At 51.0% G+C, this 25,970-nt stretch overlaps 1 protein-coding gene across 2 annotated transcripts in view; it reads right to left on the bottom strand.

Annotated features, from left to right (window-relative positions):
* Positions 1–6,523: 6,523 nt before the first annotated feature.
* IDH3B (isocitrate dehydrogenase (NAD(+)) 3 non-catalytic subunit beta) overlaps positions 6,524–25,970 on the bottom strand; it is a 33,548-nt gene continuing 14,101 nt past the window's right edge. Inside the window, exons 6-12 of one of the 2 annotated variants that reach the window (XM_073617844.1) lie at positions 24,238–24,370; positions 22,377–22,510; positions 21,976–22,078; positions 20,467–20,613; positions 20,211–20,305; positions 18,329–18,389; positions 6,524–7,224 (exon numbers count right to left, since the gene is read on the bottom strand). In XM_073617844.1, coding sequence (XP_073473945.1) covers positions 7,147–7,224; positions 18,329–18,389; positions 20,211–20,305; positions 20,467–20,613; positions 21,976–22,078; positions 22,377–22,510; positions 24,238–24,370 — 751 coding nt within the window. In that variant the 3' untranslated portion in view covers positions 6,524–7,146. Of the gene's footprint in view, positions 7,225–14,815; positions 15,423–18,328; positions 18,390–20,210; positions 20,306–20,466; positions 20,614–21,975; positions 22,079–22,376; positions 22,511–24,237; positions 24,371–25,970 lie in introns of those variants that run through there. The other variant, XM_073617837.1, reaches the window with a different exon arrangement.

The following is a 25,970-nucleotide window of genomic DNA, read 5'->3' as shown; positions in this document are numbered from 1 at the left end:
TGCCATCGGAAGATCTTACTCACGACTCTCCAAGACTTCGGCTGGTTAGTCAACTGGAAAAAGAGCAGCTTACAACCCACTCAAAACATGGTATTCCTGGGAGCAGATCTGAACACCAAATTGAACATGGTACAACTTCCTCAGGAGAAGATTCAGCCTCTAGTACAGAAGATGTGGAGATTACTATCAGCAAGGCATCTTCCAGCCAGAATCTGCTTAAGTGTGCTAGGGTCTATGGCGGCAACCCTGCCCATGGTGCAATGGTCACAATGGCACATGAGAATCCTCCAAAACTCCTTTCTGAGGCAGTGGGATGGAGTATCGATGCGTCAGACCATTACCATCTCCAGACCAATGAAGCAATCAGTGTGGTGGTGGACACACTTGACCAACCTCAGGAAATACAAACTGATAGTTCCCCCAGATCCGATAATAGTCACCTCGGACGCCTGTCAGAGCGGCTGGGGAGCTCACTGTCAAGATCAAGCAGCGCAGGGCCGATGGCAGTTCCGGGGCCAGGATTTAGTATCGAATATACTGGAACTCAGAGCAGCCTTCCAGGCCCTCATGGCATTTGCACCAGTCCTCAGAGGGAAGAACGTGCTTATTCGGATGGACAACAAGGTGGCAGTGTCCTACATCCAGAGGCAAGGGGGTACCAAGAGTCTCACATTGTTGGAGGAAGTCCGCCCTATCCTGGAATGGGCACAGGCACACCTAGCGGATCTAAAAGCAATATATGTTCCTGCGGCACAGAACATGTTAGCCGACTACCTGAGTCGAGAAACTCTTTCCAACAACGAATGGTCCCTGAGTCTCCAGGTCTTTTCTCTTCTTACGAAGACATGGGGAGTACCAGAGATCGACTTAGCAGCTACTCCGGCGAATACGAAGTGTCGGAGGTTCCTGTCCAGAGCATCTTTCCCTTCAGCCGAGGGGATAGATTGTCTAGTTCACCCCTGGAACTTCAAGTTGGGGTACATATTCCCGCCAACTCCGCTAATTGCAAGATTCCTGTCCAGGCTTCGGAGATCTTCAGCCACGGTAATCGCGATAATTCCTCTTTGGCCGAGAAGACCATGGTTCACGACACTATTGCAGCTCAGCCTTCAACCTCCAATCCTCCTTCCGGTAACTCCGGATCTGCTATTTCAAGGCCAATTCCTACATCCAGCTCCAGAGAAACTACATTTGACAGCATGGAAGTTGAAAGGGTTAGGTTAAGGGAACAGGGCTGCTCACAGGAAGTAATATCGACTTTGATGCAAGCCAGGAAGAGCACCACCAACACCACCTATACAAGAATTTGGAACCAATTCTTTAGAATGGCGCAGCAGAAGGGATGGGATCCTATTGCTCCAGAACCTTCTCAAATCCTAGAATTCCTCCAATCAGGAATCAACAAAGGTCTAAGTTCAAGTACCCTTAAGGTACAAGTATCTGCTTTGTCGGCCAAAACAGGCACCAGATGGGCATTACATCCGCTGGTTATCCAATTTCTGAGAGCCTGCCTGAAAATCAAACCTCCTAAAAAACCAGTTTTTCCATCATGGGATCTCTCAATAGTTCTTGAAGCCTTCACCAATCCTCCTTTTACTCCATCTGAATCAATATCTCTATGGAATTTGACTCTAAAACTATCCTTTCTCATTGCAATCACTTCAGCAAGGAGGGTGTCTGAGATCCAAGCACTGATGGCATCAGAACCTTACTTGGTATTCTTTCCTGATAAGGTAGTACTAAGACCTTCAGACCACTTCATCCCGAAGGTAGCAACTTCCTTCCATTACAACCAAGATATTGTCTTACCATCCTTCACTAATGATCAGGGTGAACCTCATCCCCTGGATGTTAAAACTACCATCATTAGTTACCTGACAGCTACGAATTCTTTTAGAAAGACGGATACCCTCATGGTCATCCCACATGGAAACAGACGAGGTCAAGCGGCTACCTCACGTACTATCGCCTCCTGGTTAGTCAAGTCCATCAAGAAGGCATACTCCATGCGGCATATGGCAATTCCTGAAGACATCAGGGCTCACTCGACCAGGGCAGTGGCTACCTCCTGGGCAGCGTATTGCAGGGTTTCACCGGAGACTATTTGCAAGGCAGCAACTTGGTCCTCCAGACATACGTTTATTTCTCATTATAGAGTAGATTCTGCTCATTTGGCTATGGCAGACTTCGGTAGATCCGTTGTTAGAGCCAATTCTTCCGCATTATAAGGAATAAATATTATTTTCTTGCTCCCACCCGACTGGCGAGTTATTTCCCAGCGTGTGCTGCCATGGAGGCGTCAGGAAAACGGAAAATTGTATACTCACCTTTCCGTAATTTTCCTTTCCTGACGCCTTTCCATGGCAGCACACAGATTCCCACCCCGTTTTATGGTGATATATTTACAGAGAATGCAGCGGGGTGTCTCCCCTTCAAACTTATAGCTAACCAATCCTGTCAGGTTGTGGGGGCGGAGTCACAACCCAGCGTGTGCTGCCATGGAAAGGCGTCAGGAAAGGAAAATTACGGAAAGGTGAGTATACAATTTTCCGTTTTCTGGTTGCCATCACTTAAAGTGGAAGTCCACCCTAACACTAAAATCCCTGTATCTACAGACATCCAAGATCTAACACTAACCTATCTAGCCCCGTAGAGAAAAAATCAGTATACATACCTTTTTTGAAGTTGTTCCGACCCAATCCCACGCTGGGCTGTCAGTAGTGGCTTCTCTGTGTGCAGAGGACACACCTGACCACGGAACCCCCATAGTAAGTCTATGGGTGACGTCACTCCCCATTCATTTCATAGCCGTTGTCGGCCATGTCCTCTGCAGAGCTTCCGCTGCTGGAGACCAGATCAGCTTGGCTTCAAAAAAGGTATGTATATGGATTTCTTCTTTACAGGGCTTTAGATAGGTTAGTGTTAGATCGTGGATGTCTGTAGATGCGGGGATTGTAGTGTTAGGGTGGACTTTCACTTTAAGCTCACAGAGTTACGGAATTGGTTGTTCTTTCTTGTGAGGAGCTGTTCCTGGATAGGTTGTTTTTTGGCTTCAGACATTTTTACCCTGGATGGTTCTTGTGTTCCATCTCAACCAGGACAACCATCTCAGCCGGGGAAAAGGTTCTTCACACTTTGTGGTTCATGCTATCAGGCATTTCCTTACGTCGACTGCTGTGACTTGTCAGTCAAGTTCACTTTTTTTTGTGCTTCCTTAAGGCCCACAGAAGGGTCACGCAGTTTCCAAGTCTATCTTTACTCATTGGATTCATTAGCCTTTTTCTCAAGCTTACAGTCTCAAGGGTACGTTCCACCGTTTTTTGGTGACGGCTCATTTGCCTGGAGTGTGAGTACTTCCTTAGCTATTCAACACCAGACTTCGGTAGCTTAATGTTTGTACAGTTGCTACCAGGTTTTTGGTTCATACAAAGTTTTTATCATGTGGATGTTGAAGCAGCTGAGGACACTACCTTTGGTCGGCGTGTTTTGCAGGCTGCTGCATGATATAACCTGTTTTGGTTTTGTTGGTTGGGGCTTGTTTGACTTCTTGCCGTGCTGCCCACCTCTCATGTCCAGTGCTTTAGGACATCCCTATTCGTAATAATATAAATGCTCTGTGTCCTGTAAAGTAGGATAAAGAAAAATCCTGCTCATGGAAGACATCGTGGGGCACATAGATCCCAACCCCCTTTCTTTGAGGTTTAAGGCTTGCTACAAAAAAAAAACCCTTTTCTTGGAATACATCATAGGACACACAGATCCCTCCCCTCTTTTGTCTTTTCCTCACTGCTTGCTAAAATACTGAGGTTTAGCTGAGCTGAGAAGGGATATGCCTGGGTTGGGAATTCATGCTTTTTTGGAAGTCAGTGTTTTGGCAGCATTACCCAAGTAGTCGTGAATATGATGCCGTTGTCATTGGTCATGGCTCCTAGAGCTGGTCCCTGCCATTGCTACCATAGGCATCATTAGTGCAAGAATGCAGGGATTTAAACTATTTAACCAGTGCCTGTCATATTGAGGTCACAGCAAGATTAGGGCATAGGGTTGGACATGCCAGCAAAAACTGAGAGGGATTCTAACTGCTTGTCTGTAGAATCCTTGAATGTGAGGACTTCCTCTACTGTCCTAGTTGTCCACTGTTCGGAAAGGGCCATATGGACCCAATGTTTAAAAAAAAACTTCTTAAAAGGGAACAAATCCATAGGTGCTCAGGGGCTGCCCAGGACCCATCAGGGTGCTTCAAATCCTGAGAGGAACATTTCAAAGAGCTAATGTAATGGGAAGGTCCTTGCAACTGTAGAAGCTCAGATATACCAAGACGTGAGACAACAGGCTGATCCTCTAGATGCAGAGTAATCAAGTAGCACATCAAATAAGAGTGGAGGTTACACGCAACATTCTACACATCAGATAGACATCATTCCCTCACTATTCCAGGGTAGACCAACAGAAAGTTGCGAGTAGGCAGGTTGAGCTGAGCATCGGGAAATACCTAATTACTTGGACTGCTGAGGGGATTTGAATTTCCCACTTTCAGTTGGTTTACCCTGGAAGGGGTTAATAGTGAGGGATTGATGTCATCTGCTGGGTAGAATGCTGTGTGTAACCTGTTTTGCAAAGACCCACTTGCAATAGCTATTTTTCAATGTTCCTACTGCCAGGTCTATAGTGACTTTGGTCACTTCTAGCTTTCCGACCCTCATCAGGTGCCAGCTGTCTGGTTTTCGAGTAGCGGAGGCCTTGCCTCTAAACTGCATTTAGTTGCTTTTCCACAATGGGGTCACAACACTTCTGTATCTAGACACAGAGAGGACAGTCCTGCTGCAACAGGTGATCCCAGCTCTCCTTCTCGGGAATATTCACTTTGTCCCTATATGAAAGCACTCGCATTGTAATCTGGAATCCTGCCACCCAATGACATTAAGGTTTTGGTCTTAGGAGTCCTTCTAGGCTCTGATGGTTGATGCCAGGTCTCCTGCCTTTTATCAACAGGGGTCTCTGCTAGTCACACAGGATTTTGTGACCCAATTTGGTTTCTCATTGGTCCCGATGTGCACTCCTGGACCTTCCACCACAGTCTGTTGCTGATCTACCTGCAGTCTTAGAGGCAGCTAAGCCATTTGTCACAGTGACCACTTTTGAATTTGGGTCACCTTAGGAGACTTATCTGAGGAGACTTTTCTTCAGGGAACCTCTTTCCCCAGGTATAGAACCGAATTTAAGAGATTACTGGCTCTTATTTGATGTGATACTTGCTACTCTGCATCTAGAGGCTCAAGTCTTGGGTCTGTTTGAGCTTCTACAGTTGCAAGGACCTTCCCATCACATCAGCTCTTTGAAATGTTCCTCTCAAGAGATTCAAAGGACCCTGATGGGTGCTGGGCAGACCAAGCACTTATGGATTTGTTCCCTTTTAATAAGATTTTTTTTTTAAAACAGTAGTCTATATGGCCCCCCCGAACAGTGGACAACTAGGACAGTAGAGGAAGTCCTCACATTCAAGTATTCTACAGACAAGCAGTTAGAATCCCTCTCAGTTTTTGCTGGCATGTCCAACGCTATGCCCTATTCTTGCTGTGACCCCAATATGTCAGGCACTGGTTAAATGGTGTAAATCCCTGCATTCTTGCACATTTACCAGAATGCCTTGCACACTTGTATGGACAGCAGACTCTGGGTCCAAGTAGGGCTTGATCTGCTTGGTCTTCTGAGGGGCGGCGCCCCCTTTGGACCCACCTTGGACGTTATCAGGGATATCATTGCAGGCTGGAGCATCCACCTGCTTCAGTGAAAAAAAGTTTAAAAAGGGGTTGGAGTTGTGTTTATTCTGCCTGTACTCCTGGAGTAGGCACATCTAGGTCTTCTAGATCTGGTTTTCTAGACACCTGCAGGGTTGGAGGTAAGAAGTCTGCAAAAAACCCTTCTGGGCTCTTGAGTAGTTTGCCATCCAGGCAATTGCACACAGAGGACTAATGTGGGATTACAGACAGGACCCTCGCAAATGGCACTTTATTCATTCCCTCACTCCCAAGGTGCAAGTAGATCCTGCCTTGGCAAGGTTGGCAATGAGCCTTCTTGCCACCTTCTGGAATGTCATATCTTTGTTCAGCTCTCACCTGCTGATTCATGTTTTGAAGTTCCAGAAGAGGTGTTTTCTTCTACAACTATCCCCTTGACAGGTTTCTTGATACAGATACTGTTAGACTACATTGTAGGACTATTGTATCTCTACAATCCATGAGGAACTGGAGGTCTTGCTATGGCAGTTTGGTTCTTGTTGGGGACACAACTTTATGCTACAATCCTGTCCTCTCTGCTCTTTCCAAGTGCATTATTGTTGCAATAATCACTAAAATGGCCATAGAAACACAACACCCTCAGGAGGTTCTAATCAATGGCACCTAATCTGGAACACGGGAATCTAATTTCATGGATCTGAAGTGGTGGTGGTAATCGTTGGGGTGTACTTATTTTTTTTTTTCTATCTCAGGCTCTCCAGCACAGATCAGTAAATACAGCACCCTTGTCTCACACACACACATCAAACACTTTATTTTTCAGTAATATATCACATTGCTCCAATTTGTGCGTCAAGGCAGCAAAAGACAGCAGAATGGTGCGTCACCAGGACGCAAGAAATGATGGGAATCGAGAAAATCAGCAGTGTGTACAGACAGCATATACACTAATGGGCCTGTTTTTAAATTGCTTGCCCAATTTTCTTAAATCTGTGGAAGTCGGGATGTAAAAGGCATGGAATATTTTAAGGAGAAAAACAGTCAAGACACCAATAATAAATTAATGAAATGTGCGTTCCATTAAAATAAGTTAAATATTAAGGTGGATTTCCCAGAATTGTGAAAAAAAAAAAAAAAAAAAAAATTTCTAGTGAAAAAAAACACATGCATAATATCAATAACTTTTTTTTTTTTTTTATAAAGAGGCCTCATAGTGTTGAACTGTATGACTGTCCCAACATAAGTCCTCCAGGCAAAGGAAGTGTAGACAGGTACACCCGGGGTAAAGCAAGTGCTATGAGAACATTCAGTCATGAGAACCGCATGGGCTGGTCTATGCAGTGCAATAGCCGATGAGTCAGAGAGATGAGGAGTGTCACATGGCCAGGACTCCGCCCCTGAAGATCTTCTAGGAATTGAGGTTGTTGATAACGGCCTGAGTGTAATCCAGAGACGTGGCGTACCCGCCCATATCCGTCGTACGGACCTGAAAAGGAGTAAATACAGTAAAGAACGTTTATGTTTCCAGTCAGTCAAGTCCAGTTGCCTACTGGTAGAAGCGGAGGGGGGCTGATCCTCAGACTGGAGGAGCAATATAGAGAAAACCCAAACCACCTTCCCACAGAGGAGCCTAGATCATATTTTCTGCCACTGCAGCACGTGAGACTGATGCCAGAGAAGTGTAGCCTACCCTCCAGTGCTGGCATACTCCAAATTACTTTTTGTAGCTGCATCACCCCCCTGAGGAGTCTTCAAACTCTGTGCATGTAGTATGCACACCTCATGCATACCCTGCACTTCTCACCAATGAAATGCAGATGCCTCACTGAGTGAAAGGCATGCTGAGCAGATTTGTGGGATGAGGGTACATAGGATGTGTATTTGAGCTTTGTTTCTGAGTCAGTCTGCATAGCGCCCAACCTTCCCACCTCCACATAGAACCAACCTACCCCAGCAACGAGATTATTCTCCGGGCAACCAACAAGACTTCCAATTCTGTACTCCTCTACAGCTTCATGCCCTGCGGTCTGTATAGTGTGAGAATGTTAATGTCCTACCTGAAAACTAAGAATGTGAATGCTGAGGAACACTAGAGATGTCACAGGGTCCCATCCTCCCAGTATCTGTGCTGCGCCTGCCTCTATAATACAGATCTCCTCCATTATTGGACTGTCCTGTTATTACTCAGAATGTTCTAAGAAAATAGTTCCATGATTAATAATTCACATTAAAGTTCTTCATATAGCCCATTCCTTGGAAGGGCATAAGAGCCAAAATATGAACATGCTGACAGGGTTGATACAAAAATGGCTGCCATGAAGGAAGACATTTGTACACGTCTGTCCACAGGGATGACATCACCATGTAGAACTGACCTGGAAGTCTATGGTATAGGAAGAACTGGCCTGGGCTGAGACTCTGGTATGGGCAGAACTGGCCCAACATAAGGCTCCGGTAGAGGCAGACCTGGCCTGGGATGTAACATTGGTATGGGTGGAACTGGCTTGGGATGAGTCTCTGGTATGGGCAGAACTGGCCTGGCATGAGTCTCTGGTATGGACAGAACTGGCTTAGGAAGATTCTCTGGTATAGGCAGAACTGGCCTGGGATGAGGCTCTGGTATGGGCAAAATGGGCCTGGGATGAGGCTCTGGTATGGGCAGAACTGGTCTGGGATAAGTCTCTGGTATGGACGGAACTTGTCTGGGATGAGTCTATGGTATGGGCAGAACTGGCCTTGGCTGAGTCTCTGGTATGGGCAGAAATGGCCTGGGATGAATCTCTGGTATAGACAGAACTGGCTTAGGAGTCGTCTCTAATATGGGCAGAACTGGCCTGGGATGAGTCTCTGGTGTGGACAGAACTGGCCTGGCATGAGTCTCTGATGTGGGTGGAACTGACCCAGAATAAGTCTCTGGTATGGGTGGAACTGGCCTGGGATGAGTCTCTGGTATGGGTGGAACTAGCCTGGGATGAGTCTCTGGTATGGGTGGAACTAGCCTGGGATGAGTCTCTGGGATGGGTCTCTGTATGGGCGGAACTGGCTGGGATGAATTTCTGGTATAGGTGGAACTGGCCCAGGATGGATTTCTGTATGGGCAGAACTAGCCTAGGATGAGTCGATGGTATGGATGGAACTAGCCTGGGATGAGTCTCTGGGATGGGTCTCTGTATGGGCGAAACTGGCTGGTATGAGTTTCTGGTATAGGTGGAACTGGCCCGGGATGGGTTTCTGTATGGGCAGAACTGGCCTAGGATGAGTCGATGGTATGGATGTAACTGGCCTGGGATGAGTCTCTGGTATGGGTGGAACTGGCCTGGCATGAGTCTCTGGTATGGGTGGAACTGGCCTGGCATGAGTCTCTGGTATAGGCGGGACTTGCCTGGGATGAGTCTCTGGTATGGGCAGAACTGGCCTGGGATGAGTCTCTGGTATAAGCAGAACTGGCCTGGGATGAGTCTCTGGTATGGGCCAAACTGGCCTGGGATGAGTCTCTGATATGGGCCAAACTGGCCTGGGATGAGTCTCTGATATGGGCCAAACTGGCCTGGGATGAGTCTCTGGTATGGGCCAAACTGGCCTGGGATGAGTCTCTGGTATGGGCCAAACTGGCCTGGGATGAGTCTCTGGTATGGGCCAAACTGGCCTGGGATGAGTCTCTGGTATGGGCCAAACTGGCCTGGGATGAGTCTCTGGTATGGCCAAACTGGCCTGGGATGAGTCTCTGGTATGGGCCAAACTGGCCTGGGATGAGTCTCTGGTATGGGCCAAACTGGCCTGGGATGAGTCTCTGGTATGGGCCAAACTGGCCTGGGATGAGTCTCTGGTATGGGCCGAACTGGCCTGGGATGAGTCTCTGGTATGGGCCGAACTGGCCTGGGATGAGTCTCTGGTATGGGCCGAACTGGCCTGGGATGAGTCTCTGGTATGGGCCGAACTGGCCTGGGATGAGTCTCTGGTATGGGCCGAACTGGCCTGGGATGAGTCTCTGGTATGGGCCGAACTGGCCTGGGATGAGTCTCTGGTATGGGCCGAACTGGCCTGGGATGAGTCTCTGGTATGGGCCGAACTGGCCTGGCATGAGTCTCTGGTATGGGCCGAACTGGCCTGGGATGAGTCTCTGGTATGGGCCGAACTGGCCTGGGATGAGTCTCTGATATGGGCCGAACTGGCCTGGGATGAGTCTCTAGTATGGGTGGAACTGGCCTGGAATAAGTCACTGGTATGGGTGGAACTGGCCTGGGATGAGTCTCTGGTATGGGTGGAACTGGCCTGGGATGAATCTCTGGTATGGGTGGAACTGGACTGGGATGAGTCTCTGGTATGGGCAGAACTGGCCTGGGATGAGTCTCTGAATGGACACAACTGGCCTGGGAGGAGACTGGTATGGGTGGAACTGGCCTAGGACGAGTCTCTGGTATGGGTGAAACTGGCCTGGGATGAGCCTCTTGCATGGGTGGAACTGGCCTGGGATGAGTCTCTGGTATGGGTGCAACTGGCCTAGGACGAGTCTCTGGTATGGGTGGAACTGGCCTAGGACGAGTCTCTGGTATGGGTGGAACTGGCCTAGGACGAGTCTCTGGTATGGGTGGAACTGGCCTAGGACAAGTCTCTGGTATGGGTGGAACTGGCCTAGGACGAGTCTCTAGTATGGGTGGAACTGGCCTAGGACAAGTCTCTGGTATGGGTGGAACTGGCCTAGGACGAGTCTCTGGTATGGATGGAACTGGCTGGAATGAGACTAGTATGGATCGAATAGGCCTGTGATGAGCCTCTGGTATGGGGGGAACTGCCCAATAAAGAATGGAATGAGAATAATTGGCCTGGGATGAGATGGATTTGAGTGAAACTGACCTGGCAATCTCTGGTATGGGTAGAACAGGCCCAGGATGAGACTGGCATGGGTGGAACTGGCCCGGAATGAGACTGGTATGGGTGGAACTGGCCCGGGATGAGACTGGTATGGGTGGAACTGGCCCGGGATGAGACTGGTATGGGTGGAACTGGCCCGGGATGAGACTGGTATGGGTGGATCTGGCCCAAGATGATACTGGTATAGGTGGAACTGGCCTGGGATGAGTCTCTGGTATGCACAGAACTGGCCTATAAAAGGGATCATGGAATGAGAATAACTGGCCTGGGATGAGATACTGGTAGGGGCAGAACTGGCCTGGAATGAGGTATGGATGGAATTCCCAAACTGCTGACTTAATTAATGGGGGGAAAATTATAATGATTTGTAATTACCGGTTATTGCTTTAACTTTTTTTTTTAATTGGCAAAATTTCAACATTTTTCCTCCAATTTAGGAAGTTTTCACATGAAAATTTGAAGATTAATGAAGCCCGATATAAAAAAAGCACCATTATAAAAATCAATCTCCAGCGCCCCCTCTAGGAAGTTACTAGCGGTTGGAGAAATCAGTTCCTCTCAGAGGCATGCAATGCAGGTTGCTCCTCTGGGTGACACCACCATCCTGCCATTACAAGTGGGATTCTTCTCTTAAGACAGACAGCATTGTGGGGGGCACTTGAACTTGGAGTGTCCACCTTCTACTGCATATGGAGATCTTCCAAGCTTCATTCAGGGGAACCTGTTCCCCACTCCCTCCTCCATCCTGGCAGCTCAGCATCTCCTATAGAATCTTCCTTCCCTCGGCTGGGTGACACAGGACTCACACAAGGCAATGTCTGCTGTAGAATATCTGATTTGCAGTACAGAAGGCGGCAGACAACTCCAGTGGGCTTCACCCCGCTGGAGGCTTTATCAGACCCTCCTTTAATTCCAGCTGAACTTCGGACAACTGTAACTACCATTATGAATTCAATTAAACATAATTAGAGATAACTAAAATGAATCCTTTTTACCCCCACATACACTATGTACAGGCTTTGGACATATTCTTCTAGAAGACAGGCACGTGTGTATAGCAGATATCCAAAAACATCCATAGGACTGAGTGTCTTCCACCACACAGAAGTCTATGGGAATGTACAAAGCAGATGTTGAATGATGTTAACAGCGCAGAAGGCCACAGGATACAGGTAAGTATGTATCTGGGATATCCGAGTCAACACTCTGCCCTTCCTATGCTGGAGAGTGAATGGCTGAACCAAGCTCCCCAGGATATCAGAGTCAACTTTCTGTCCTTCCCACACTGGAGATAGCGAATGGCTGAACCCACCTCCCCAGGACATCTGAGTCAACTTTCTGTCCTTCCCACACTGGAGATAGCGAATGGCTGAACCCAGCTCCCCAGGATATCAGAGTCAACTTTCTGTCCTTCCCACACTGGAGATAGCGAATGGCTGAACCCACCTCCCCAGGACATCTGAGTCAACTTTATGTCCTTCCCACACTGGAGATAGTGAATGGCTGAACCCAGCTCCCCAGGACATCAGAGACAACTTTCTGTCCTTCCCACACTGGAGATAGCGAATGGCTGAACCCAGCTCCCCAGGACATCCGAGTCAATGCTCTGTCCTTCCCACACTGGAGACAGCGAATGGCTGAACCCACCTCCCCAGGACATCTGAGTCAACTTTATGTCCTTGCCACACCGAAGGCAGTGAATGGTTGAATCCATCTCCCCAGGACATCAGAGTCAACTTTCTGTCCTTGCCACACCGGAGGCAGTGAATGGTTGAACCCAGCTCCCAAGACATCAGAGTAAGCACTCTGTCCTTCCCACACTGGAGACAATGAATGGCTGAACCCAGCTCCCCAGGACATAAGAGTCAGCACTCTACCCTTCCCACACTGGAGACAATGAATGGCTGAACCCAGCTCCCCAGGACATCAGAGTCAATGCTCTGCCCTTCCCATACTGGAGACAATGAATGGCTGAACCCAGCTCCCCAGGACATCAGAGTCAATGCTCTGCCCTTCCCACACTGGAGACAATGAATGGCTGAACCCAGCTCCCCAGGACATCAGAGTCAGCACTCTGTTCTTCCCACACTGGAGACAGCAAATGGCTGAACCCAGCTCCCCAGGACATCAGAGTCAATGCTCTGCCTTTCCCACACTGGAGACAGCGAATGGCTGAACCCAGCTCCCCAGGACATCAGAGTCAGCACTCTGTTCTTCCCACACTGGAGACAATGAATGGCTGAACCCAGCTCCCCAGGACATCAGAGTCAACTTTCTGTCATTCCCACATCGGAGACAGTGAATGGCTGAACCCAGCTCCCCAGGACATCAGAGTCAACTTTCTGTCCTTGCCACACCGGAGGCAGTAAATGGCTGAACCCAGCTCCCAAGACATCAGAGTAAGCACTCTACCCTTCCCACACTGGAGACAATGAATGGCTGAACCCAGCTCCCCAGGACATCCGAGTCAATGCTCTGCCCTTCCCACACTGGAGACAGTGAATGGCTGAACCCAGCTCCCCAGGACATCAGAGTCAACTTTCTGTCCTTCCCACACCGGAGACAGGGAATGGCTGAACCCAGCTTCCCAGGACATCAGAGTCAATGCTCTGCCCTTCCCACACTGGAGACAATGAATGGCTGAACCCAGCTCCCCAGGACATCAGAGTCAATGCTCTGCCCTTCCCATACTGGAGACAGCGAATGGCTGAACCCAGCTCCCCAGGACATCACTCTGTCCTTCCCACATTGGAGACAGTGAATGGCTGAACCCAGCTCCCCAGGACATCACAGAGCCAACACTTCACCATTCCCACACCGTAGACTACAAGTAGCTAAACCCAGCTCCCCAAGACATCATGGAGCCAACTCTCTATCCTTCCTACACTGGAGATGACAAGTAGCGGAACCCAGTTCCCCAGGCTGTCAGAGAACCAACAATCTGCCCTTCCTACACCGGAGACAGGGAATGGCGAAACACAGCATTCCAGGACTTCACTGAGCCGACGCTCTGCTCTTCCCGTATCCAAGACAGTAAATAACCAAACCGGTCTCCCAAGGCATCACAGAGCCAACTCTCTACCCTTCCCACACCAGAGATGACAAACGGTGAAACCCAGTGCCCTGGGACATCACAGAACCAACACTCCACCCTTCCCACATTGGAGACAGTAAATGGCGAAACACAGCATTCCAAGATTTCACAGAGCCATTGCTCTGCCCTTCCCATACCGGAGACAGTGAATGGCTGAACCCAGCTCCCAAGACATCAGAGTCAGCACTCTACCCTTCCCACACTGGAGACAATGAATGGCTGAACCCAGCTCCCCAGGACATCAAAGAGCCAACGCTCTGCCCTTCCCACAGCAGAGACCGCGATTGGCTGAACCCAGCTCCCCAGGACATCAGAGTCAGCACTCTGTCCTTCCCACACTGGAGACAGCGAATGGCTTAACCCAGCTCCCAAGACATGAGAGTCAGCACTCTACCCTTCCCACACTGGAGACAGTGAATGGCTGAACCCAGCTCCCAAGACATGAGAGTCAGCACTCTACCCTTCCCACACTGGAGACAGTGAATGGCTGAACCCAGCTCCCAAGACATGAGAGTCAGCACTCTACCCTTCCCACACTGGAGACAATGAATGGCTGAACCCAGCTCCCCAGGACATCAAAGAGCCAACGCTCTGCCCTTCCCACACTGGAGACAATGAATGGCTGAACCCAGCTCCCAAGACATCACAGACATCTGCCCTTCCCACACCAGAGACCGCGATTGGCTGAACCCAGCTCCCCAGGACATCACAGAGCCAACGCTCTGCCCTTCCCACACCAGAGACCGTGATTGGCTGAACCCAGCTTCCCAGGACTTCACAGAGCCAATGCTCTGCCCTTCCCACACTGGAGACAGTGATTGGCTGAACCCACCCTGGAGACATCACATGGTCTAACTCTGCTCCACAGGGCATCGCAAGCCAGCGCGCTGCTCTTTCTATACTGGAGATGGGGAATGGCCAATCCTGGCTCCTCTGGGGTCACATTTTGCCCCCAGTTTTCATGGGACTTTTGTAGCCTTGTATTATGCCGACATCCTCCTCCTCCTCTGAATATGGATCCTCAGTGAAACGTCATCATCTCCTTTCCATGAAAGCAAACATTTGGCATTCTTTCCATGTTTTTGATGAGAACACAGACAGTACACTTAACTTTGTGACACAAAAATTTATTATCTGGTGAAATACGGCCAAATTTATAAATATTATTTACACTGGATACAAAAATAGACATCAAGGATTCCTACACCCCGGAATTTCATTCCAACTTCCAAAGCTTGTTCAGCCGCTTCCTGTCCTCCAGGAATTCAGCTTGGGGGTTTTCTACGGCTTGGACAAAGCTGGAGACTCCATCTAATAATACTGAGGGATCTGACTGCTTCTCGGAGGTGAACAATCAATTTCCACCTTCTGAAGATCACATGATGGCTCTTACATCTCTCAGGTAGCCAAGAGATGGTGACCTCTACTGTAGATACAAGTTAACTGATCAGAGGCCCAGAAATCAGAAGAGCCATATTTATGAAGCAGCTCAATGGGCGTGGCCTATCCAGAGGGAAGGGAAAGGTGGAGGATTCTGGGTCATTACAGCTAAGCACAAGTGACTTGTGGTGGAGATGGTACTCTTGGGGGCTGTAGAATGGGGGGGTGAGCCAGCCATGGGAATGACATTATTGAGCGTATCGAGCATGCAGGTTGCCAATCACAGCTTTGACGAAGTCGGTGGTGGTGGAGTAACCGCCCATGTCTCGCGTCCGTACCTAGAGGAAGATGATGGGGGAAGCGCACACACACACACAAGAAAAGGGGAGAGAACAAAAACAAAATGGCGGATGAATACAGAACTGAAAAGCAATGGAGGCAAGGCAGAGATGGAAATGAAAATCAAGAACATGCAAACCCTTCCAAAGAGATGTTACCTACATATATCTCATTAGTTACACCTCCATACCTGCATCCATGTATAACCCAATATAACCCCCACCAGCCCCTACTAAGCTCCTCAGTCCAGAGTTCCACCTAAAAATGGGCAAGCACCAGTGCGAGTCTACAGCCAACTGTTTTCCCTTCTTGATCTAACTGCTCCTGAAGCCGCCAGGAACTTCACATAAGCCGTTGCATCATCCGTGTCATTTACTGATGAGGACTAACAGACCTCAAATGGCATTAAAGCCGAAGCTCTGGATGGACAGTTGGATAAATGTCTCTATATTTAGGATGTATCTGGTCTATAAACCAGAGGCTCTGGATGGACAGTTGGATAAATGGTTCTATATTTCGGATTATCTGGTCTATAAACCAGAGGCTCTGGATGGACAGTTGGATAAATGGTTCTATATTTAGGATGTATCTGGTCTATAAACCAGAGGCTCTGGATGGACAGTTGGATAAATGGTTCTATATTTCGGATTATCTGGTCTATAAACCAGAGGCTCTGGATGGACAGTTGGATAAATGGTTCTATATTTAGGATGTATCTGGTCTATAAACCAGAGGCTCTGGATGGACAGTTGGATAAATGGTTCTATATTTAGGATGTATCTGGTCTATAAACCAGAGGCTCTGGATGGACAGTTGGATAAATGGTTCTATATTTCGGATTATCTGGTCTATAAACCAGAGGCTCTGGATGGACAATTGGATAAATGGTTCTATATTTAGGATGTATCCGGTCTATAAACCAGAGGCTCTGGATGGACAGTTGGATACATGTCTATATTGTTAGGATGTATCTGGTCTATAATGCTGTATACTGAGGTATAAAAAGACAGAAGACATGGACAGGCTGAGGAGAACATAGAGTAGGAAGGATGGACACAAAGGTGGAGAAAGATCCCAGACAGAATCAAGGTCTTCTGGCTGTAAAATGGGTTGGTAAAGTCTGGAGTTGTACTAGTAACCAGTAAAATATGGGATGGTATGGTCCAGACTTTTACTGTTAACCAGTAAAATACAAAATGGAACGGTCCAGACTTTTACTGTTAACCAGTAAAATATGGGATGGTACGGTCCAGACTTTTATTGTTAACCAGTAAAATGTGAGATGGTACGGTCCAGACTTTTACTGTTAACCAGTAAAATACAAAATGGTACGGTCCAGACTTTTACTGTTAACCAGTAAAATACAGGATGGTACGGTCCAGACTTTTACTGGTAACCAGTAAAATATGAGATGGTACGGTCCAGAGTTGTACTGATAACCAGTAAAATATGGAATGGTACAGTACTGAGTTGTACTGGTAACCAGTAAAATATGGAAAGGTATAGTGCAGAGTTGTGCTGGTAACCAGTAAAATATGGGATGGTACAGTCCGAGGTCGTACTACCCAATTGTGGAGCGTCAGCTGATCCATGGAGCCGGAACACAGCGCACACCACCACTCTATCCCACTTCCAACACCAAACTCACAGAGCAGATCACCCGACACCTCATATCACTCCTATGAAAGGCGCCCCCTATAGGGATCAGACACTCACTGCACTCTCCCCTATTTCTGAATTCTTTCTATTTATACAATTGCAAATTGAAAAATCGAAGCAAAAAATGGTGTAAAGCAAACAGAATAAAATCAAATAATAAAAATAAAAAAAGTACAAAAAGCAGCAAAATAAGCAGCACAGAGGAAACTCTTTTCTGCAGACTTTCTCCAGCGATAACAATGGATGATTTGGGGTGGTGAATTATCGGGGTTACTTCTTTATAAAGCCATGCAAAAAAAAAAAAAGAGTGCAGAACCCCAACCGGCACGGCTTCGTACACAGGAGAGAATGTGAGACCATGTATAATGAAAACAATTCATAAAGATTACCGGGTGAGGACAGAGGGTGGTAACAGGGGGTGGTAGTGCTGATAGAAGGTGGCAGGACTTATATCTGGGTGGAGATAGAGTGGGAGGGTTTATATCTGGGTGGAGATACAGAGTGGGAGGGTTTATATCTGGGTGGAGATACAGAGTGGGAGGGTTTATATCTGGGCGGAGATACAGAGTGGGAGGGTTTATATCCAGGTGGAGATACAGAGTGGGAGGGTTTATATCTGGGCGGAGATACAGAGTGGGAGGGTTTATATCTGGGCGGAGATACAGAGTGGGAGGGTTTATATCTGGGCGGAGATACAGAGTGGGAGGGTTTATATCCAGGTGGAGATACAGAGTGGGAGGGTTTATATCTGGGCGGAGATACAGAGTGGGAGGGTTTATATCTGGGTGGAGATACAGAGTGGGAGGGTTTATATCTGGGCGGAGATACAGAGTGGGAGGGTTTATATCTGGGTGGAGATACAGAGTGGGAGGGTTTATATCCAGGTGGAGATACAGAGTGGGAGGGTTTATATCTGGGCGGAGATACAGAGTGGGAGGGTTTATATCCAGGTGGAGATACAGAGTGGGAGGGTTTATTTCTGGGCGGAGATACAGAGTGGGAGGGTTTATTTCTGGGCGGAAAAACAAAGTGGGAGGGTTTAGTTCTAGAAAAGCGATACAATGTAGGCAGTGGTATAACCCAAACTGTTACCGAATTCTTGTGTCCCTCACTGGACGGTGGAGAAATGCCCTTTATTAGAGGGGGAGGGGTGGGTTAATCGGTGTAGTGGGTGGAGTTAGCTTGTTATACAGCGATACAGAATTGTTATTAGACCACCACAAACAATACAAAGCAGGCCTCTCACCTTTCCCTGTTTAATCACTTTCTTCACAGCGTCAGAGATGAGGGTGGAGTGATATTCCAGGCTGGAAATAAACAGAATTCTCGTCATTCCCGACCAGCAGCCATATTGTTACATTAAAAGGGTCACTCCGCCTCCTCTGATAGCCCAGCCCTGGTAGACTGAACTACCTTTTTACAACCTTCTGGGTCCTCAGCAGACCCCACCCACGAGGAGTGATCTGTATACAGAGGCCCTGTGGCAGCAGTAAGACCCCACCCACGAGGAGTGACTTGTATACAGACGCCCTCTGGCTGCAGTGAAACCCCACCCCCGGGGAGTGATCTGTATATAGGCGCCCTCTGGCTGCAGTGAGACCCCACCCCCCGGGAAGTGATCTGTGTATAGACGCCCTCTGGTAGCAGTGAGACCCCACCCCTCAGGAGTGATCTGTATATAGAGGCCCTCTGACAGCAGTGAGACCCCACCCCCGGGGAGTGATCTGTATATAGAGGCCCTCTGGCAGCAGTGAGACCCCACCCCCGGGGAGTGATCTGTATATAGAGGCCCTCTGGCAGCAGTGAGACCCCACCCCCGGGGAGTGATCTGTATATAGAGGCCCTCTGGCAGCAGTGAGACCCCACCCCTCAGGAGTGATCTGTATGCAGACGCCCTCTGGTAGCAGTGAAACCCCACCCCCGGGGAGTGATCTGTATATAGAGGCCCTTTGGCAGCAGTGAGACCTCACCCCTCAGGAGTGATCTGTATACAGACGCCCTCTGGCAGCAGTGAGACCCCACCCCCGGGAAGTGATCTGTGTATAGACGCCCTCTGGCAGCAGTGAGACCCCACCCCTCAGGAGTGATCTGTATACAGACGCCCTTTGGCAGCAGTGAGACCCCACCCCCGGGGAGTGATCTGTATATAGAGGCCCTCTGGCAGCAGTGAGACCCCACCCCCGGGGAGTGATCTGTGTATAGACGCCCTCTGGCAGCAGTGAGACCCCACCCCTCAGGAGTGATCTGTATATAGAGGCCCTCTGGCAGCAGTGAGACCCCACCCCCGGGGAGTGATCTGTATATAGAGGCCCTCTGGCAGCAGTGAGACCCCACCCCCGGGGAGTGATCTGTATATAGAGGCCCTCTGGCAGCAGTGAGACCCCACCTCCGGGAAGTGATCTGTGTATAGACGCCCTCTGGCAGCAGTGAGACCCCACCCCCGGGGAGTGATCTGTATATAGAGGCCCTCTGGCAGCAGTGAGACCCCACCCCCGGGAAGTGATCTGTATATAGAGGCCCTCTGGCAGCAGTGAGACCCCACCCCCGGGGAGTGATCTGTATATAGAGGCCCTCTGGCAGCAGTGAGACCCCACCCCCGGGGAGTGATCTGTATATAGAGGCCCTCTGGCAGCAGTAAGACCCCACCCCCGGGGAGTGATCTGTATATAGAGGCCCTCTGGCAGCAGTGAGACCCCACCCCCGGGGAGTGATCTGTGTATAGACGCCCTCTGGCAGCAGTGAGACCCCACCCCCGGGGAGTGATCTGTATATAGAGGCCCTCTGGCAGCAGTAAGACCCCACCCCCGGGGAGTGATCTGTATATAGAGGCCCTCTGGCAGCAGTGAGACCCCACCCCCGGGGAGTGATCTGTATATAGAGGCCCTCTGGCAGCAGTGAGACCCCACCCCCGGGGAGTGATCTGTGTATAGACGCCCTCTGGCAGCAGTGAGACCCCACCCCCGGGAAGTGATCTGTGTATAGACGCCCTCTGGCAGCAGTGAGACCCCACCCCCACAGAGTGATGTGTAGACAGACACCCCCCCACCAATATGGCCGCAGACAGCACAGCTTCACATACACGGGCCCCGAGTCACATGACATACTGGAGGGAACAGGCCGTCACTTACTTGAGGTGGCGTAACATGTTTGTGGCAGTCAGTAACATGGCGGTTGGATTGGCGATATTCCGGCCCACGGCCTGGGCGAAGGGATGGCGGGCCCCCTGGGGAGACAGAACAAGCAGCATGCTGGGTAAATGTGTGGCTTGCTGCCTCCTGGGTAGGATGAGTGTGATGAAATGACAGATAATGATTTACTCTTCATCCAGATAACACAGAGAATTATGGGAATCCAGCTGACTCCGCCCCCACAGCCTGAACTCACCGTCTCAAACACGGCATACTCCGCGCTGTAACTCTCCCCGGGAACCACACCGGCTCCTCCCACCAGACCCGCCGCCAGGTTATCGATGATGTTCCCGTACAGATTCGGCATCACCAGCACGTCAAACTGATATGGGTTCTGTACCAGCTGTGAGAGAAACAACAATTACTACTCAATACGGAGAGACGCTGGAAGTCTGCCCCCACCAGCAGTGAGACCCCCACCCACGAGGAGTGATCTGTATACAGACGCCCTCTGGCAGCAGTGAGACCCCCACCCCCGAAGAGAGTGATCTGTATACGGACGCCCTCTGGCAGCAGTGAGACCCCACCCCCGAGGAGTGATCTGTATGTGGGTGACAGAGGAGAGAGCAATAATACAAAGTCTGATATAAGATATGGAGCCTGCCCCTCCTACTGTAGGGTGTGAGGCAGGAAGCATTATAACATAGGGAGTCTGACCTGCCTACTGCAGGGTGACAAAGTGCAGCTTGCCCCTCTTATAGGGTGTGACAGAGAAATAAGATAGAGCCAGACCCTCTCTAAAGAGGGTGAAGGGGGAGTGTCCTGTGGGTGAAGGGGGAGTGTCCCGTGGATGAGGGCAAAGGGGCGTGTCCTGAGGGTGAGGGCAAAGGGGGGAGTGTCCTGAGGGTGAGGGCAAAGGGGGGAGTGTCCTGAGGGTGAGGGCAAAGGGGGGAGTGTCCTGAGGGTGAGGGCAAAGGGGGGAGTGTCCTGAGGGTGAGGGCAAAGGGGGAGTGTGCTGAGGGTGAGGGCAAAGGGGGGAGTGTCCTGAGGGTGAGGGTCCTGCAGATGAGGGTGAAGGGGGAGTGTCCTGCGGAGGAGGGTGAAGGGGGAGTGTCCTGCGGAGGAGGGTGAAGGGGGAGTGTCCTGTGGAGGAGGGTGAAGGGGGAGTGTCCTGTGGAGGAGGGTGAAGGGGGCGTGTCCTGTGGAGGAGGGTGAAGGGGGCGTGTCCTGTGGAGGAGGGTGTAGGGGGAGTGTCCTGTAGGGGAGGGTGAAGGGGGAGTGTCCTGTGGAGGAGGGTGAAGGGGGCGTGTCCTGTGGAGGAGGGTGTAGGGGGAGTGTCCTGTAGGGGAGGGTGAAGGGGGAGTGTCCTGTGGAGGAGGGTGAAGGGGGAGTGTCCTGTGGAGGAGGGTGAAGGGGGCGTGTCCTGTGGAGGAGGGTGTAGGGGGAGTGTCCTGTGGAGGAGGGTGAAGGGGGAGTGTCCTGTGGAGGAGGGTGAAGGGGGAGTGTCCTGTGGAGGAGGGTGAAGGTGGAGTGCCCTGTGGAGGAGGGTGAAGGGGGAGTGTCCTGTAGGGGAGGGTGAAGGGGGAGTGTCCTGTAGGGGAGGGTGAAGGGGGAGTGTCCTGTGGAGGAGGGTGAAGGGGGGCGTGTCCTGTGGAGGAGGGTGTAGGGGGAGTGTCCTGTAGGGGAGGGTGAAGGGGGAGTGTCCTGTGGAGGAGGGTGAAGGGGGAGTGTCCTGTGGAGGAGGGTGAAGGGGGCGTGTCCTCACCTGCATACAGCAGTTATCGATGATGATGGTCTCGTATTGGATTTTGGGATACAATTCAGCCACCTCTTTACAGCACTGCAGGAACAGACCGTCACCCAGCTTCCTGATTGGTGGAAACAGATCACAGGATTATTCACAGAGAAGTCACATGATCACTTGTACCAAAAAAGAAAATAAATGGACAATTTACTATGTGAGAAGGATGTGGGCGTGTCACAGTAATAGAGGTACCGCCTACAGCTCTGTTTCCTCCTCCATCCTCTGGTTGAATAGAGGAGGTGATGACCTCAGACCTCCCCGGGAGGAAGGAACCATATGGAGGGGGAGACGTTTCCCCTCCCATCTGAGCGCCCCCTCCCCCACAACCTCAGAGTGACGGAACTCCCTTCCCCCGGACTCACATTATGTTGGCTTTGTGCACAGCCGTGACCTTGGACCGACCTTTCTTCGTGGCGTAATCAAAGGCAAACTTGGCGATACGGTTGGACTTCACTCTGGTGATGATCTTCAGACATTCGATGACTCCGCTGACACTCTGCACCCCAAAACACACAAAATCCATCACACAAGGGCTGCCATGAGGTGCACCTCCCCTCCACATACCTTGAACATCCCCCACGTCCAATGAACCTCCTACCTCTCTCAACCACGTCCAATGTACCTCCTACCCACAATCATGTCCAATGTACCTGCTACCTCCCCACAACCACGTCCAATGTACCTCCTACCTCCCCCCAACCATGTCCAATGTACCTCCAACCATGTCCAATGAACCTCCTACCTCATCCCAACCATGTCCAATATACCTCCTCCCTCCCTCCAACCACGTCCAATGTACCTCCAACCTCCTCCAACCACGTCCAATGAACCTCCTACCTTCCTCCAACTACGTCCAATGTACCTCCTACCCCCAACCATGTCCAATGTACCTCCAACCTCCCCCCAACTACGTCCAATGTACCTCCAACCACATCCAATGTACCTCCAACCATGTCCAATGTACCTCCTATCTCCCCCCAACCACATCCAATGTACCTCCAACCACGTCCAATGTACCTCCTATCTCCCCCCAACCACGTCCAATGAACCTCCTCCCTCACCCCAACCATGTCCAATGTACCTCCAACCTCCTCCAACCACATCCAATGTACCTCCTATCTCCCCCCAACCACGTCCAATATACCTCCTCCCTCCCCCCAACCATGTCCAATGTACCTCCAACCTCCTCCAACCACGTCCAATGAACCTCCTACCTCCCTTCAACCACGTCCAATGTACCTCCAACCACGTCCAATGTACCTCCTATCTCCCCCCAACCACGTCCAATGAACCTCCTACCTCACCCCAACCACGTCCAATATACCTCCTCCCTCCCCCCAACCATGTCCAATGTACCTCCAACCACATCCAATGTACCTCCAACCATGTCCAACGTACCTCCTATCTCCCCCCAACCACGTCCAATGTACCTCCAACCACATCCAATGTACCTCCAACCATGTCCAATGTACCTCCTACCTCCCTTCAACCACTTCCAATGTACCTCCAACCACGTCCAATGTACCTCCTATCTCCCCCCAACCACGTCCAATGAACCTCCTACCTCACCCCAACCACGTCCAATATACCTCCTCCCTCCCCCCAACCATGTCCAATGTACCTCCAACCTCCTCCAACCACGTCCAATGAACCTCCTACCTCCCCCCAACCACATCCAATGTACCTCCAACCACGTACAATGTACCTCCTACCCCCAACCATGTCCAATGTACCTCCAACCACGTACAATGTACCTCCTACCCCCAACCACATCCAATAAACCTCCTACCTCCCCCCAACCACATCCAATGTACCTCCTACCCACAACCACGTCCAATAAACCTCCTACCTCCCCCCAACCACATCCAATGTACCTCCAACCATGTACAATGTACCTCCTACCCCCAACCATGTCCAATGTACCTCCAATCTCCCCTCAACTACGTCCAACATACCTCCAACCACATCCAATGTACCTCCTACTTCCCTCCAACCACATCCAATGTACCTCCTACTTCCCTCCAACCACATCCAATGTACCTCCTACTTCCCTCCAACCACATCCAATGTACCTCCTACTTCCCTCCAACCACATCCAATGTACCTCCAACCACGTCCAATGTACTGCCTACCCCCGAACACGTGCAATATACTTCATACTCCCCTTCATCGTGTACCTTGTGCTCTACCCTATCTCCACCCTCCCCCTCTCCCCACATGTACCTCATGTTCCAAGGAGCTGTACTCGCCCTCGGTTTGCTCTCGGATGATGACCAGGTCCAGATTGTTGTGTCGGGTCTTGTATCCCGGTAGACTGTTCACATGAACCACATTGGCAAAGAGATCCAACTTCCGTCTGTGAGGAGAGGAGGAGACTTCCTGTTACTGGGGATTCTGGGAAATTATAATCCTGTGTGATGGTGCACAATAATGCCCTGTACACACGATCGGACATTGATCGGACATTCCGACAACAAAATCCATGGATTTTTTTCTGACGGATGTTGCATACACACAGTCACACAAATGTTGTTGGAAATTCCGAACGTCAAGAACGCGGGATGACGTACAACACGTACGACGAGCCGAGAAAAATTAAGTTCAGTATCCAGTGCGGCTCTTCTGCTTGATTCCGAGCATGCGTGGAACTTTGTGCGTCAGAATTGTGTACACACGATCGGAATTTACGACAACAGATTTTGCTGTCGGAAAATTTGAGATCCAGATCTCAAATTTTGTTTGTCGGAAATTCTGACTGAAAATGTCCGATGGAGCCTACACACGGTCGGAATTTCCGACAACAAGCTCACATCGCACATTTCCCGTCAGAAAATCCGACCTTATGTACGGGGCATAGGACAGCTCCTATCATCAGTTCAGACTGGAGGCCTGGCTTCCTTGTCCCCTGTGGTCCCTCACTGCACCGTCCTGACAGTCCCTTAGCCCCACACCCGTTTCCTCGTGGCCCCGCTCCATGCCCGACAGCTCCCTCATGGCCCCCCCGCTCCACAGCTCCCTCGTGGCCCCCCTCCACGCCCGACAGCTCCCTCGTGGCCCCCTGTTTCATGCCCGACAGCTCCCTCGTGGCCCCCCGCTCCACAGCTCCCTCGTGGCCCCGCTCCATGTCCAACAGCTCCCTTGTGGCCCCACTCCACGCCCTGACAGCTCCCTCGTGGCCCCCGTTTCACGCCCTGACAGCTCCCTCGTGGCCCCCCGCCCGACAGCTCCCTCGTGGCCCCTCTCCACGCCCTGACAGCTCCCTCATGGCCCCGATCCACGCCCTGAGAGCTCCCTCGTGGCCCCCCGCCCAACAGCTCCCTCGTGGCCCCGCTCCATGCCCGACAGCTCCCTCGTGGCCCCCCGCTCCACACCTCCCTCGTGGCCCCGCTCCACGCCCGACAGCTCCCTCGTGGCCCCGCTCCACGCCCGACAGCTCCCTCGTGGCCCCGCTCCACGCCCGACAGCTCCCTCGTGGCCCCCCTCCACGCCCGACAGCTCCCTCGTGGCCCCCTGTTTCACGCTCGACAGCTCCCTCGTGGCCCCGCTCCACGCCCTGACAGCTCCCTCGTGGCCCCGCTCCATGTCCGACAGGTCCCTCGTGGCCCCGCTCCACGTCCGACAGCTCCCTCGTGGCCCCGCTCCACGTCCGACAGCTCCCTCGTGGCCCCGCTCCACAGCCCCCTCGTGGCCCCGCTCCACGCCCAACAGCCCCCTCGTGGCCCCGCTCCACGCCCGACAGCCCCCTCGTGGCCCCGCTCCACGCCGACAGCCCCCTCGTGGCCCCGCTCCACGCCCGACAGCCCCCTCGTGGCCCCGCTCCACGCCCGACAGCCCCCTCGTGGCCCCGCTCCACGCCCGACAGCCCCCTCGTGGCCCCGCTCCACGCCCTGACAGCTCCCTCGTGGCCCCCGTTTCATGTCCGACAGCTCCCTCGTGGCCCCGCTCCACGCCCTGAC

The sequence above is a fragment of the Aquarana catesbeiana genome, linkage group LG01 (assembly GCF_042186555.1).
Source record: "Aquarana catesbeiana isolate 2022-GZ linkage group LG01, ASM4218655v1, whole genome shotgun sequence".
Taxonomy (NCBI): domain Eukaryota; kingdom Metazoa; phylum Chordata; class Amphibia; order Anura; family Ranidae; genus Aquarana; species Aquarana catesbeiana.
Note: the sequence above shows the minus strand (reverse complement) of the source record. Positions and strands in the feature narration are given on the sequence as shown.